Below are 17,588 nucleotides of genomic sequence, written 5' to 3' on the forward strand. Positions count from 1 at the left end.
CCAAACCTAATTTTTTGGTTCTGCAAGGCTGGGTGAGGCCAGTGTGGGCTTGGCTTTATAAGTCGACCCTTAAAATCCGCCGCCCTAGGCAGCTGCCTATTCTGCCTGGGCCAAATAAGCTCCTGCATCGCCCCAAGCAACACGAAGCAGCTAAAACGATCAGACCATGCCTGACCACCAACAAACGTGACGTCGACCCCACCCCCTGAGGTAGTGACCTGCAGGCAATCAAAACAAACACTCACGCAGTCGGCAACAGAGTCCTGTGCACAGACACACTGTCGACTGACTGACTCACTGACCCATCATCGCCCAGCCCAATACACTAAGGATAGGATTGAAATTTGGAGAGGGTGTTGATATTATACTGTAGGCATCGTTTAAAAGGGGATTTTCCGAAATCCCACCCCTAAGAGGGTGATATAGGGGATGAAAGGTATTTCAAGAATATGTCGCTATTGGAGGCTGGAACTATAAGAAGAAATGTGGTATTTGGTTTCTGTGTCAGAAATAAAAAAAAATATGGATTTCAGCAATTTTGTAAATTTAACTGCTAAGGGGGTGAAATAAAGGGTGAAAGATTTTTGAAAACAAATCGTTATTAAGGGGCTACTACGGCTACTGCATATATGAAAATCAGTATTTGACTTCTCGGTTAGAAATAAAAAAAATTTTGATTCATTGTTTTTGGAAATTCAATCCCTATGGGGGGTGAAATAGGCGATGAAAAGTTTTACAGAAACGTTTAATTATTCGTCAGAAGCACTTTCTGAAAAAACCATGCTTTTATGGGCTTAATCAGTGTGAAAATTTTATAAGGTGCTACAATTTGTGAACGAAATAAAAGAAAGCAATTTAATAGTCTCACGACAAATCGGCTTTGTCAGAATTGCATAGAGGAAAACAGATCTTTAATATATTAATTTTTCAATGGGCTTACAAAATAGATACCACGTTTAAAGGCGATTCCATGTAAAGGAATATCCGTTTGAGGCGAGAGAATTCAGTACCAGGTGTAGTACTGGCGGTAATAACTAGAACCACTTATCCGATTTCTCCCATTCCTTTTTAACTCTCTGCAAAGATTGGCATCCATGTGAAGGGTCACTAACTTTCTTAGAGTATGTAGATTTACACGTGAGAAATAGGGGTAATAACATATTGGGTTGGTGCATAAATTCGTAGAGTTTGTCCATAAATTTAATGAAGATAACAGATACGCATAATAGAGACATTAGTCATCAATAATATATTCTACTTAACGATTTACAACAGTCTGCCAGCGCTGGGGTAACTTTCCGATTCCTCGATTGTAGATATCACGCGGTTTTGGAGCGAAGGACTCGTCGAACCCTGTGCGGAGCACATTTGCATCCGGAAAGGAAATTCCGTGAAGGTTTTCCGATAGAGATCGGAAAAGGTGGAAATCTGAGGGCTCAAGATTAGGTGAATATGGAGGTTCCGGAATTACTTCCCAACCCAAGTCCTGTATAATATGTTTTGTTAGTCTAGCAGATTGCGGGCGGGCGTTATCGTGGAGTGGCACCACTTCACGCTGTTTTCCTGGTCGTTGTTCTTGGATTTAGTCTGCAAGCCGTCTCAGTTGTTGACAATAAATGTTAACAGTGATGGTTACACCTCGGGGAAGCAGTTCATAGTACAACACACTGCCGCTGTTCCACCAGATGCACATTATCTTTTGTGGATGCGCGTAGGTTTTTGTATGGGAGTTACTGATTTGTTTGGGTTCAGCCATTCATTTCTTTTCTTTACGTTACTACAAAGACACCGTTTCTCGTCACCAGGAACGATACGGGATAGGAATGGTCTGTGTTATTCACGAGCTAAATGATGACGAGCAAGCAGAGACCCACTGATTTTGTAATTTTTGCTTATAACATGCGGTAGCCATACCACCGATTTTTGAACGTTCCACATTGCAGGTAAATGTCGCACGGTGGTGATATGATCACAATTCATCACATCTGCCAGTACTCGAGTACGCTGACGTGGATCATTGTGGATTATTGCGCTTAAAAGATTTTAATCAAACCCCGACGGTCTTTTTATTTATTTATTTATTCTTTGCCCATGGACTCCAGCTGAAAATCCAGAGAGAGTATTGGGTGTGTCATACAATAGGCTATTAACATCAAACTTGATTTCATTATACAGGGTGATTCAAAAAGAATACCACAACTTTAGGAATTTAAAACTCTGAAACGACAAAAGGCAGAGCTAAGCACTATCTGTCGGCGAATTAAGGGAGCTATAAAGTTTCATTTAGTTGTACATTTGTTCGCTTGAGGCGCTGTTGACTAGGCGTCAGCGTCAGTTGATGCTAAGATGGCGACCGCTCAACAGAAAGCTTTTTGTGTTATTGAGTACGGCAGAAGTGAATCGACGACAGTTGTTCAGCGTGCATTTCGAACGAAGTATGGTGTTAAACCTCCTGATAGGTGGTGTATTAAACGTTGGTATAAACCAGTTTACAGAGAATGGGTGTTTGTGCAAAGGGAAAAGTTCTGGACGACCGAGAACGGTGCTACTGTAACTGGACTACAGTATCTGGAGATGTTAGAGAATTGGCTGTTCCCTCAGCTCGAACAAGAAGCACAACAATTCATATTTCAGCAGGATGGAGCGCCACCACATTGGCACTTATCTGTCCGTAACTACCTGAACGTCAACTACCCGAGGAGATGGATCGGCCGCCAGGCAGCCCGTGACAGAGCACTTCATCACTGGCCTCCAAGAAGCCCTGATCTTACCCCCTGCGATTTTTTCTTATGGGGGTATGTTAAGGATATGGTGTTTCGGCCACCTGTCCCAGCCACCATTGATGATTTGAAACGAGAAATAATAGCAGCTATCCAAACTGTTACGCCTGATATGCTACAGAGAGTGTGGAACGAGTTGGAGTATCGGGTTGATATTGCTCGTGTGTCTGGAGGGGGCCATATTGAACATCTCTGAACTTGTTTTTGAGTGAAAAAAAACCTTTTTAAATACTCTTTGTAATGATGTATAACAGAAGGTTATATTATGTTTCTTTCATTAAATACACATTTTTAAAGTTGTGGTATTATTTTTGAATCACCCTGTATATAAATGAAACAAATAATTAAACAGAAATACTCTATAAGCATACAAAGGTATTACATGTTTCACATTATATATACGCACAAATCCAAACAACATACAGAAATGATAATTGTTAAAGGTACATTCCAGTAATGATATAACATATTTAAACACCATCTTAGTATTCACTCAAACTGCATATACATTTCTCTGTGAGATATGGTTTCAAATGATTTTTAAAACATTTAGGTCTGTTTCTTTTTTAACGATTTTGGGGAGTTTATTAAAAAACCTTTTGCCTGCTTCTTTAGGGGCAGTCATAGACAGTTTTAGATTTCTGTTTATCATGTAGTAATATTCATTTCCTCTTGTACCGTGTTTGTGTACATCTTTATTTAGGAGGTGTTTATCGCTTGACCTAACCGCCATTATGCTTTGGTATATGTACAGTGAATATACTGTCATAATATTATAGTGTACAAAAGCTTGCCTACAGGTCTGTCTTGGTGGTATTTTTGCAATGCATCTCACTGCCGTTTTCTGAATTGTGAATATTCTTTTTAAGTAGCCAGCTTTTTCTTCCCCATATATGAACTGAATAAGACAAATGTGGGAAGACAAGTCGATAATACATTGATCTGAGGACTTTATCATCCACAGATTTGCATTTTCGATATTCAGGAGTGCTTCCTTCTCAAGCTCCTCCTTTGTGTCAGCTGTGCAAATGAGTGTTATGTCATCAGCATACATTATAAGTTTCTGATTTATATAGCGAGGAAAGTCATTTACATAGAGTATAAATAGTATTGGCCCAAGCACCGACTCTTGCGGCACACCTTGTTTAACTGTTTGCAATTCTGATCTGTAGTTTGTTCAGAACATGGAGAGTCCACTAAAGTCAAAACTATCCTCCTTAAAACGAGACTACCATTTCCTTACCGTGCTCTGTACAAGGGTATTATCCCAATACAGAGCGTTAACGTTACTGGCTGCCTCAACTGTGTTGACCCCGCTACTGAACTCAAATAGAAGAATATGTCGGAAATGTTACGATTTCTTCACTTGGCACTCCATTTTGTAGCGTCTACAACTCAACTCACTATCTCCAAATGACAAAATGACAATATGTAAATTGGGACAGCAACAGTGACCTACAAATAAAAGGTGACTGTCAATAAATAAACTCATAGCAATGGAATAGCAACATACGTAACCGGAACGCAACGAACTTATGCAGCAAACTAATACAAATTCGATGAAAGAAAATCCAAAATTGAAGAAAATATGTGCAGACTATGCAGTCTACCAGAGACAAGCAGCGGACACTCAGATAGTAGAGTGTATGTACAATATTTAAAATTACGTAGTTTGCTATCCTTTCTGGTGTTGCAACTGTAATGGTCAGCAGTGAACTCATGATCGTGTCTGTCCAATCCTAATCAATGTTTACCCTGTCATTGTCAGTGGCAGAAGCAAGGAGATATGAGAAATGTAAAGAAATAAAAATCTAGTGACTTATATCATCGTGCCACTTGGGCTGCGTGCATTTCAACTGCAATCCTTATTCATAGAAACGGTTCATCACTTGGGGTTGCCTTGCATTCTGATATAGAAGAAACAAAGGTTAGCGTTTCACATTCTATCGACAACGGAGTCATTACAGACAAAGTACATGCTCAGATCAGAGCAGAAAATACGACACGTCCTGAAACTTCATGGTAGATTAAAACTATGTGCCAGACCGAGACTCGAACTCGGGACTTTTGCCTTTCGCGGGCAAGTGCTCTACCAACTTTTTTTTTTTTTTTTTTTTTTTTTTTTTAATTTCATTTTGTTCGTTTTTCTTTCGTTGTATATGATCGGGGCGGACGTCGTAAGACACCCTTTTAAGTTCGTTGTTGATCTATTAACTCAGTTTTTTTATTACAGAGGGCGGCTAACCCTGTGACCGAGCACGCTGAGCTACCGTGCCGGCACCAACTGAGCTACCCAAGCACGACTCACGTCCCGTCCTCACAGCTTTACTTCCGTCGGTACCTCGCCTCCTACCTTCCAAACGTCACGTCCTGTTTAAGCTACATGCGTTCAAAAATGGTTCAAATGGCTCTGAGCACTATGGGACTTAACATCTGAGGTCATCAGTCCCCTAGAACTTAGAACTACTTAAACCTAAATAACCTACAGACATCACACACATCCATGCCCGAGGCAGGATTCGAACCTGCGACCGTAGCAGTCGCGCGGTTCCGGTTTCAAACGCCTAGAACCACTCGGACACCACGGCCGGCGCTACATCCGTGAAATCTATCTTAAATGATTTACAGAAATCGCGTAACACCTAGTTTGGGATGGCTGTACAACAGTTTGAACTGCCGTCAACTGAATGCGAACCTGTTTCTCAACAAAGCGCGAAGTTACTCAGGTCTGCTACGGAAAGATTAGGGGTTGCCGGCAGGAGTCAAGTCTTGTAACTCTAGTGCCTCAAACTTATTTGCCGGCAATACTCAATTGTGGGCTCTGGCCAGTATGACGTAGTGTACAGAAGGTCAAATGCTGGATTGAATAGGCTTACCGGAAAATTGTGCGCAGTGCACCTGTGAGTTTCACAAGCGACAACCCTACTGCGTGTCTCCGCCGAATTTGTTCCCCGTAACTCGGTGCTGCGACTGCATTCCATTCCCATTAGCGCAGCCATCATCAGCCGCCGGCGCATTCACAACCGCTCAGACTGAGGAAGCGGAACTGGGTGCTTGTCACAGTGCGATGCTCGTGTGAAGCTGCGGCTTCCGCCGGCTGGCTCAAAACAGGCCTCCTCCCCCATAGAGGGAGTTCGTGCGCGTCATGCTGGGGACCGTGGCGGCGTTGGCTGTGTTCCCGGCACTGCTCGGGCTGCTGCCACTGCAGGCGGCAGCGACCATCGTCCATCTGCTGGAGTGGAAGTTCACCGACATCGCCAGGGAGTGCGAGCAGTTCCTTCCGCACTGGGGCTACACTGCTGTGCAGGTGCGTCGCGAGGACAGCCGTTCGTGCGCGCGTTTTCCGATGCCCCAACAACTCCAAAATAGTGTCCGAGTTCAAGCTGGCACTCGCTGCTGTGGCTGACGCGAGCGACTATAAATGATTCTGTCTATTCCACTACTCCCAGCATTGCCCTCGCGGGGTCTCAGCTTTAGCCGTTTTTATACTACAAATTATTACATCGAACCAATTGAAATAAGTTCACTGCAATGAAATATACATTAAAATTGCTACACCAAGAAGAAATGCACATGATAAACGGGTATTCATTGGACAAATATACTAAAACTGACATGTGATCACATTTTCACGCAATTTGGGTGCATAGATCCTGAGAAATCAGTACCCAGAACAACCAACTCTGGCCGTAATAACGGCCTTGATACGTCTGGGCATTCAGTCAAACAGAGCTTGGATGGCGTGTACAGGTACAGCTGCGCATGCAGCTTCAACACGATACCACAGTTCATCAAGAGTAGTGACTAGCGTATTGTGACGAGCCAGTTGCTCGGCCACCATTGACCGGACGTTTTCAATTGGTGAGAGATCTGGAGAATGTGCTGGCCAGGGCAGCAGTCGAACATCTTCTGTATCCAGAAAGGCCCGTACAGGACCTGCAACACGCGGTCATGCATTATTCTGCTGAAATGCAGGGTCTCGCAGGGATCGAATGAAGGGTAGAGCCACGGGTCGTAACACATCTGAAATGTAACGTCCACTGTTCAAAGTGCCGTCAATGCCAACAAGAGGTGACCGAGACGTGTAACCAATGGCACCCCATACCATCACTCCGGGTGATACGCCAGTATGGCGATGACGAATACACGCTTCCAATGTGCGTTCACTGCGATGTCGCCAAACACGGATGCGACCATCATGATGCTGTAAACGGAACCTGGATTCATCCGAAAAAATGACGTTTTGCCAACGTGCACCCAGGTTCTCCGTTGAGTACACCATCGCAGGCGCTCCTGTCTGTGATGCAGCGTCACGGGTAACCGTAGACATGGTCTCCGAGCTGATAGTCCGTGCTGCTGCAAGCGTCGTCGAACTGTTCGTGCAGACGGTTGTTGTCTTACAAACGTCCCCATCTGTTGACTCAGGGCTCTAAACGTGGCTGCACGATCCGTTACAGCCATGCGGATAAGATGCCTGTCATCTCGACTGCTAGTGATACGAGGCCGTTGGGATCCTAGACGGCGTGCCGTATTACCCTCCTGAACCCACCGATTCCATATTCTGCTAACAGTCATTGGATCTCGACCAACGCGAGCAGCAATGTCGCGATACGATAAACCGCGATCGCGATAGGCTACAATCCGACCTTTATCAAAGTCGGAAACGGGATGGTACGCATTTCTCCTCCTTACAGGGGCATCACAACAACGTTTCACCAGGCAACGCCGGTCAACTGTTGTTTGTGTATGAGAAACCGGTTGGAAACTTTCCTCATATCAGCACGTTGTAGGTGTCGCCACCGGCGTCAAGCTTGTGTGAATGCTCTGAAAAGCTAATCATTTGCATATCACAGCATCTTCTTCCTGTCGGTTAAATTTCGCGTCTGTAGCACGCCATCTTCGTGGTGTATCAATTTTAATGGCCAGTAGTGTATGTACTCAATTGGGATGAGATCAATGAAGAGGCAAAGGCTTGAACGGAAGTGAAAACCGTTCAGAAATGCAGAAGCTGGCATACATTGGATGAATGAAATTCTGTAATCGAGCCCTGATGTTCTGCTTATCGCGAACATTCACCTCAACCATGAGGCAACACGAGTTCTGAGGATGCCTTCGAACCTGACTCTACATCTAGATTCCGCAAGAATGCTCAAAGCGGACGGCATTTTGAATATGCCCTCAGTCCACCTCCTCCCCCCCCCCCATCCCTCCTTTCCTTTTTATGTCTCAGTAGCAAATGTTACAGGGCAAGATTAAAAAGAAATGGTTAAAATGGCTCTAAGCACTATAGGACTTAACATCTGAGGTCATTAGTCCCCTATACTTAGAACTACTTAAACCTAACTAACCTAAGGACATCACCACACACATCCAGTCACTAGGCAGGATTCGAACCTGCGACCGTAGCACCCGCGGGGTTCTGGACTGAAGCGCCTAGAACCGCTCGGTCACCGCGGCCGACCACCGGGCAAGATTGATTGTTGGTAAGATTCTTCGTGTGCTCGGAACACTCTAATTTACCTTCATTCTCATTACTCGGGATATACATTGGAAGTAATACAGGATGACTCAAAAGTCCGTTAACATTTTAAAATTCAATACTTTGTGCAGTAATGTAGGTAGTGTGTTAAAAATTGACGCACATGCTTGAAATGATATGGGTGTTTATGGAACAACAGATGGCGCTTCATATGATACAAAATCAATAATTAGCATAATAACTGATTTTTAGCAAAATGAAAATTTGTGGTAAGGTCTTATGGGACCAAACTGCTGAGATCATCGGTCCCTAAGCGTACCCACTACTTAATTTAACTTAAATTGACTTATGCTAAGGACAACACGCACAGCCATGCCCTAGGGAGGACTCGAACCTCAGACGGAGGGAGCCGCGCGGACCGTGACAAGGCACGCTAGCCCACGCGGCTACCCCGCGCTTTAGCAAAGACGATGTTCTTCATAACAAATGGTCAACATTTCGGCTGTCATCAACAGTACCTGTAGTCAAGAGACAATGTTATGTACAGTGCTGTACAACATATCAATAGGTATGGTGAGAAACTGCTATCGAATGTGGATTTTTAGCATCCATGGTGAGGTCGGACGAGAGCGGTAGACTTGTGACTTCAGGTAACACCAAAACCGATAACTCCACAGATTGAGGTATGGGGATCGGGGAGACCAATCATGACGGACGTAGCGGCTCAGCACACGACCATCACCAAACGATTTGCGCAAGAGATCTTTCACATACGTAGCAGTATGGGTTGAAGCGCAATCTTGCATGAAAGTCGTACCTTCGAGCAGGTGTTCATCAGGCAGACTAGAGATGAGCTGTCTCCCTCTCTCACTACAGCGCATTTTATACACGATTCTCATGCGGCACTACTCACGTGTTGCTGTACAGCGTCATACGTTGGTCACTTTTTGCACTCGTTTTTGGTTTCAATAAAACCCCATGTCATTTCAGGTATGCATGTCACTTTGTACCTTTCTACCTCCATTATTCCGCGAATTGGTCCATTCTCAAATGTTAATTGACTTTTGGGGCACCCTGTATATTAGTTGAATGTCCTAAGAAATAGCGCTCACCGAATTTTAACAGTAAAATATTCTGCATCCACCAAGTATCTCTTATAATGTCTGCCACTGGAATTGGTTGACCATTTCCGTGACGCTTTCGCGTTTGCGAAACGAGTATGTAACGAAACGAGTTGCTCTTCTTTGAATATTCTCTGGTTCTTCTTTCAATCATATCATCATCACAGACGATACGCAAGTAACGGTCCAACGCAGATGTTGTATGCCACCTCCTTCTTCAGTAGACTACACTGTCTGAGGATATTCTAATGACACTTAGTCTGGCGTCAGCCTTTCCTGTGATGAGTTTTATGTGGTCGTTCCATTTCAAATAGCTGTGTATGCATGCTCGCAGATATTTCACCGTGCGGGGTAGCCGCCTGGTGTAGGGCGCCTTGCCACGGTTCACGCGGCTCCCTCCGTCGGAGGGTCAAGTCCTCCCTCTGATATGTGTGTGTGTGTGTCGTCCTTAGCGTAAGTTAGTTTAAGTTAGATTAAGTTGTGTGTAAGCTTAGGGGCTGATGATCTCAGCAGTTTGGTCCCATAGGAATTTACCACTACTTTCCAAATTTCGCAGATATTTCGTGGCTGCAACTGCTTTCAGTGATTGTTCGGTAATCGAGTGATCACGCAATAACTGATCTTGTCGCTCATTTATGCATTTCGTTACAATGGTTTTTCTTGAGAGCCAAATAACAATATCTGCAGCACGGGTTGATTGTCTACAATTCTTCCCGGATTTCGTTATAATATTTTAGCTTTGCGACTTCTCTCTATACAACAGCATCATCTGCAAACAGCCTTGTCGATCTTTCGAAACAGCCTGAGAAAAAAATGAAGCATCCAGAACGGGAATGGAAACAAAACCAAACTTCGCGGCACTGGAAGGTATGTGATGTCATTTCACTGATTACAAAATCGAATCAGATTTACATAGAACTTGGCATTGTGAGCCCACTTATCGGTTTGACGTTGCACCTCCTCTGGCCTCAATGCAAGTACTGAATCGATTGATAAGGTGGCATAAAAGCGTTCTATCCTCTCCTGAGGGAACTTGGCCCACAGCTGTTGATTCTTGGGTACTGACACTGGGATGGAGTTGACGTCCGAGCTGGTCCTAACATGTTCCGCTGGGGACAGATCTCCGGATGTTGTTTATCACAGGGGTAATTCAGTATCACGCCGACAGTTCATTGAGGCACATGCCATGTGTGGATCAGCGTTGTCCAGTTGAATATGGCACTTCAGTATTGTCGCATGGGCGGTAACACGGGAGGAAGTAGGTGGACTGTGACATACTGTTGTGCCATCAGAGTTCCTTTGGTCTCTGCCAGCTGTGACTTGAAGTCTTATCCCATGGCTTCCTACAACATGACGCCAGCAGTAACACCGTTGAGACTATCCAAAACATTGGAACAATAGGACCTCTTCCCAGGTCGCCGCAACACTTGCCAACGCTGGTCACCCGGGGTGATGCAGAATCACAATTCATCACTGAACGCAGCACGATGCCATTGATCAACAGTCCATACTTCCGAGTCACGGCACGACTCCAAATGAAACCGTTAGTGTTGCCGTTGGTAACAGCAGTCTTCGCGCTGGACAGTAATTCCTTAGTCCGGCTGCTGCTAGTCTCCAACCACTGGTGCAAGATGGCAGAGAATGTTGCGGGGAGTCCATTGCTTGTTCTCGGATGGCAGGCGCATATGTGAAGGGGTTACAGTGAGCTAGGTGCACAGCATGGCGACTATACCTGCCTACACGCACCATGTAGTCCAACACTGGGCCACTATCACATCCGGTTTTCGCACAAATCTGGATTTGCACAATTCCACCAACTGGACAAATGGAGTACCACAATGAAGCGCCTTTCAAACTCTGGTAACGCTGTCTGACATGAGTACGTAGCATCTTCATGTCATTCACAGTGATCATTCAGCATCTGACGCTGTTCATGGCCCTTATATTCCCCCAACAGGGCTACTACCAGCACTAAACACGAACAGTACTAATGCACTTCAGTGGTCGTTTTACCAGCCACAAAGGATTTTAACCCTAACCGTTTACGTTCCCGCCGACGATATGTACGTGTATGAAGCTACATTGATATTGTAGTGTTTCCTTTCCTCGGAGTTCTGCCGTGAAAATACAAAATAGAAAATCTGATTGGGTTTTGAATTTTGATGGAATAATTACGGATAAGGCGGACTTCGTATTATTGATTGAGATAGTGCTGTAATTTGACCGTGCATGGCAGACCGGGTCGGCAACACTACAAAAAGCGACTGTACGGAAATAGCATCAGAAACTAGTTGAAATTTACCTTATAATCTTGTTAGAAACGCAGTACTAATTACAATATAGTATTCATGGCTGTCCTCCTAATTCTCTTGTAGGACGAACCGTCTTTCACTTTTCTCCGTCTGTTGAAAACTTCTTCAAGTTGTCACTGTCAGGATCAATTTACAAATTCGGCGATAACCATTTCGAATCACTATTGAAACAACTTCGTTTCGTAATATAATTTTAATTTCCACTCAAAAGCATATTTAACACAGCGCCGAAAAATACACGTCTTTCGTATGAAGACAAGAGAGAGAGAGAGAGAGTCACCAATTAGTTGTTAAAAACAAACACCTACGCAGAAGTAAAAAAAAAAAGATCAAAATTATTTATAAAAATCGGTCGCTGGCGCAGCGCTCTTCCGCATGCGCGATCGTACATCATAACTTTGTATTGACGGAGGCGCGGTAGTCAAAGTACCATTACAATATCCGACCATGTGTTCTGGGTGCTTCGCTTTCTTTGTTAAGCAATATAGAATGCTCTGCAAAACGCAAGGACGAGGCAGATAAAGTAATATAAGTTATTAATAACTCGGTAGAAATGAATGAAACTGAGACAGCAAGTTGCCAGATGTCTCCCAGTTGTGCACAGAACGTTGGACGTTACTTGGCGTGAGGTCAACGCGACTATAGCCCCAAAATCTCGAGTCTGTTGAAGGAACGGGAAAAGACAGTAGGTGCCAATCATCAAACAGTTGTGGCGGCGTTCTTCATTACAACATCGACGGAGACAACATTTGGATGACTTCACAGGGGGAAGAATCATCGGGAAACTGTACGAAAGACGATGTGCAACGATTGTAGCCCTGGACTTTGGGATTGCTCACAGCATTGTTCCATTTGCATGGAGGGTGGAGGGGGGGGGGGGGGGGAGCGTTCCACAGGCACTGGTGCCTGAAGGACAGGATGTAGCCGACCACAATCAACAACGGCAGCAGATGAGTGCTACACTGTACAACAGGCAAGAGATGACCCACGTCAAACAGCGGGTGCAATTGCAACCGTGATTAACGGGACCGCAAGGCAAGCAACCTCACGCTCCACACTGGCACAGCGACTAAATGGAGGTGTCTCTTTGCCCAAAGACCAGTACACTGTGTTCCCTTGACATACGCACATTTGCGGGAACGTTCGCGATTGTGTCAAGAGCACAGGTAATGGACCAACGAGAAGTGAGTTCACGTGCTGTTGTCCGATGAGTGCACTTTAGTCTGAGTAGCGATTCTGGACGTAGCTGCATATGGCGAGAGGTGGGAACAAGTTATGCACGCAGTAACATTGTGGAACTTGACCGGTTTGGTGGTCCTGGTGTTACATAGTACGGAGGCATGATGCTGCATGGGAGTACTGATCTCCAAATATTTGAACATGGTACACTCACCGATCAAATTAACTGACACTGCACTCCCTCCCCATGTGTGTGTTTCAGTAGTGCATTGGGACGTTTAGTTTTCATGGATAACAATACGTGACAACATCGAACTGTGCAGGTGTAGGACGCCTTGCAACGACAGGATACTCGGCGAATGGACTGGCCTGCCCGTTCCCCGAACTTGAATTCCATCGAGCACGTGAGGAATGCTTTGGGGAGGTGTAGAATTTTGGAACACGTATTATGTTCGAGTATAATGACTTTTCTGGAGACTAGAAATCTACTCTGCAGGAATCAGCATGGGTTTCGAAAAAGACGATCGTGTGAAACCCAGCTCGCCCTATTCGTCCACGACACTCAGAGGGCCATAGACACGGGTTCCCAGATAGATGCCGTGTTTCTTGACTTCCGCAAGGCGTTCAATACAGTTCCCCACAGTCGTTTAATGAACAAAGTAAGAGCATATGGACTATCAGACCAATTGTGTGATTGGATTGAAGAGTACCTAGATAGCAGAAAACAGCATGTCATTCTCAATGGAGAGAAGACTTCCGTAGTAAGAGTGATTTCAGGTGTGCCGCAGGTGAGTGTCGTAAGACTGTTGCTATTCACAATATACATAAATGACCTTGTGGATGACATCAGAAGTTCACTGAGGCTTTTTGCGGATGATGCTGTGGTGTATCGAGAGGTTGTAACAATGGAAAATTGTACTGAAATGCAGGAGGATCTGCAGCGAATTGACGCATGGTGCAGGGAATGGCAATTGAATCTCAATGTAGACAAATGTAATGTGCTGCGAATATATAGAAAGATAGTTCCCTTATCATTTAGCTACAAAATAGCAGGTCAGCAACTGGAAGCAGTTAATTCCATAAATTATCTGGGAGTACGCATTAGGAGTGATTTAAAATGGAATGATCATATAAAGTTGATCGTCGGTAAAGCAGATGCCAGACTGAGATTCATTGGAAGAATCCTAAGGAAATGCAGTCTGAAAACAAAGGAAGTAGGTTAGAGTACACTTGTTCGCCCACTGCTTGAATACTGCTCAGCATTGTGGGATCCGTACCAGATAGGGTTGATAGAAGAGATAGAGAAGATCCAACGGAGAGCAGCGCGCTTCGTTACAGGATCATTTAGTAATCGCGGAAGCGTTACGCAGATGATAGATTAACTCCAGTGGGAGACTCTGCAAGAGAGACGGTCAGTAGCTCTGTACGGGCTTTTGTTGAAGTTTCGAGAACATACCTTCACCGAGGAGTCATGCAGTATATTGCTCCCTACTACGTATATCTCGCGAAGAGACCATGAGGATAAAATCAGAGAGATTAGAGTCCACACAGAGGCATACCAACAAACTTTCTTTCCACGAACAATACGAGACTGGAATAGAAGGGAGAACTGATAGAGGTACTCAATGTACCCTCCGCAACACACCGTCAGGTGGCTTGCGGAGTATGGATGGAGATGTATTGCAGTACCTCCATCCAGCAATCGCCAACCGCGCTGGTGGAGGATTGGGGCTCCCTACCATAAGAAATCCGTACCAACCTTGTGGCCTGTAGGGGAGCACGTTGCAGAGCATGCATTGCCCTTCATGGTGATCTCACAGTGTTACGAACTATGTCCCGCCTGCTGTAATGTGCGGAGGACAATAATACAGGGTGATTATAATTAAAGTTAAACTTTCAAACCCCTGTAGAAATAACACCACTGGTCAGCTGAAGTCAAATTGCAACGGAATATTGTCAGAGGAGGGGGAAAACGTACGGCACAAGAAAAATAAATAGATACAAAATGTAGCAATAGACGACGCTGTAAGCATCATAATTTAATAGTGGTCGACTACAAATGGCAAATGAATCATACAACAGTGCCTAAGGTGTACGTTTGACGTTAAACAAACTGTGCTGCTCAGTGTGCATAGGTGTAGAGGTGCGATACTGTTAGTTACGTAAGCCCATCTACCACGGCAAGGTCATATCACATTGGATGAGAAAAATCGGTTTTTAATTGTCCTGAGGCCAAAAACCGCATAAAAAGCATCAATCAAAATCAAATCGGATTATTAATTTCAGTGTGACTGGTGCAAAACATGGTCAATATGCTGTCCACCGTTTTCTGCAACAAGTTGATATCGAGAAACAGCATGTTCCACAAGTGATCGAAATGTTTCCAGGGTCACGTTCAGAATGCGTTGCGCAATGTGTGCCTTCAGTGCAGCCAAGTTTGCTATCGGAACACTGATCACAACATCCTTCAGATAGCCCCACAGCCAGAAGCCACACGGATTAACCGAGCGAGGTGGTGCAGTGGTTAGCACACTGGACTTGCATTCGGGAGGACGACGGTTCAATCCCGCGTTCGGCCATCCTGATCTACTTTTTCAGTGAGTTCCCTAAATCGCTTCAGACAAATGTTGGGATGGCACCTTTGAAAGGGCACGGCCGACTTCTTTCCCCACCCTCCCGTAATCCAGTGAGACAGATGACCGCGCTGTTGGGTCTCTGCCCCAAACAACCCAACCCACACGGATTAAGATCAGGTGATCGGGACGGCCAGGCTGTAGAGAAATGGCGGCTGATAATTCTAGCATTACCGAAATGGCGCTTCAGTAGCTGCTTAACGGGATTTGCAATGAGCGGAGGTGCGCCATTTTGCATAAAATTGATCCCATCCACACATCCACGCTGTTGGAGAGCTGAAATGACGTGGTTGCGCAAAAGACACTCATAGCGCTTACCACTGACGGTACAGGTAACAGGAACGGAAGCACCTGTCTCTTGAAAAAATGGCAATATGATAAATGATGCCATAAACCTGCACCACGTAGTGACCTTTTCAGGATGAAGGGGCACTGGTTGATTTGTGTGGATTTTCCGTTGCCCATATACGACAATTATGTGTAATGACATATCCTGTCAGATGCAAGCAGGCTTCATCTTCCACGGCCAATCATTGTCCACTTCCACGCGAGCGGGAAATTATAAAGCAAATGTGTCTGTTGCTGGCAGGTCAACAGGAAACAACTCGTGCACGTAACTTTGAAGGGATAGCAAAGAGGGATGTTTCGTAGGATTTTACGGAACTTGCTCATGGGTGTGTCCAATGTTCGGGCAGTTCTCCATGCACTACACGTTTGCACACCACCACTCGTCTCCTCCTGCATCGCTGTGACCACTGCTTCCGCTGACATCGAATCAATTAGTTTCCTCTCTCTACCAGGTTGCACACCAAAAGAACCTATCTTTTCGAATTTCCGAATAATTTTCTCCAGACCCACAGCAGTCGTCGAACTAATGTTTTTTTTTTTCAAACCCTTCAGTGCCCGAAACTTCTGTAGAGCAACGTCTGCACAGTAATCATTCTTGTAATACAGCTTTACAAGCAGAGCGCGATCCTGCATTGAGACAGTCATGGCGAACGTCGCAGACGTGAAAGGAAGAAAAGCCGTGTACACGGCGTGTTTATACCAACTTCAATGGGTCGAGCGTCCTCCCCCGGTTGCTGAGTGGGGAGTTGGCCTTTGGGTGTGCTGCGGTGCGGACGCGCTGTTTGTGTTCCTGCCGCAGAGCGAGCGCACGTGTTGTTTACATCGTACCCGGCAGTTTCACGCGTGCCGTACTCAGCATATAGATCACTATGGCGCACCAATACAGAAAATCGACGCTCAAATTTACGTTCCGCAACGAATTTGCACGGCCCAAAGCACTCGAAGTCGAACAATTTCTACGAGAAGAAGTTAAAATCCCGGCGACCGACATTCTCGGCATTCACTTGTCCATTGTGAGTAGTATCGTATATGTCAAGAACATCAATGACGCAGCATGTGAACGGATCCTTCGGGAAACGAAACAGGGCCTCCGTTTCTGCCATGCTGATGGCAATGTGGGGACTGTGCACGTCGATTATTCTGGCATGGGACTTCGTACGATCAGACTTTTCGAACTTCCTTTCGAACTACCCGCGGAGGACGTCGTGACAGCGCTGCGCCCATACGGCACGGTGCAATTCCAGGCATATCCGGTGCTGAACGGAGTCCGCCAGGTCCGAACAGAACTTAAAAGACATGTACCTTCATATCTGAATATCGGTGGCTGCCGTGCTATCGTTATCTACGATGGGCAACCGAAGACCTGCTCTGGTTGTGGGAAGGAGGGACACCTCAGATCCGAAAGTATCCAACGTCGCATCACTCGACTGCCGCCGGCTGACGCGGACCCGCCATCGCAGCCGACGCTGCTTCCCGTGACTTATGCAGCAGCCCTCACGACAGCTACCACTTCACCACGACAGCCGACATCCACTGTTGGGTCGCGGCTCCATCCTACAATACAGGGCGATGACGACACACCCGTTCCACCAGCTACGGATTCAACTCCGATGCCGCCGCCTCCGTCGACGGATAACAACATACATGACGATAGCATGGCCGTAGACTCGCTTATTGTGTCTACGGCTGCCTTTGTGCCGGAACGTCGTGAATCTTTGCCGTCGTCTGACACAGAA

At 45.4% G+C, this 17,588-nt stretch overlaps 1 protein-coding gene across 1 annotated transcript in view; it reads left to right on the plus strand.

The window, feature by feature from the left end:
- The window catches only part of LOC126202710 (alpha-amylase 2-like), a 170,207-nt gene that overhangs the window by 15,633 nt on the left and 136,986 nt on the right, over positions 1-17,588 (plus strand). The window contains exon 2 of the mRNA XM_049936891.1: positions 5,908-6,087. Within this exon, the coding sequence (XP_049792848.1) occupies positions 5,908-6,087 (180 nt within the window). The remainder of the gene's footprint in view (positions 1-5,907; positions 6,088-17,588) is intronic.

Source organism: Schistocerca nitens, chromosome 1, assembly GCF_023898315.1.
Source record: "Schistocerca nitens isolate TAMUIC-IGC-003100 chromosome 1, iqSchNite1.1, whole genome shotgun sequence".
Classification (NCBI taxonomy): domain Eukaryota; kingdom Metazoa; phylum Arthropoda; class Insecta; order Orthoptera; family Acrididae; genus Schistocerca; species Schistocerca nitens.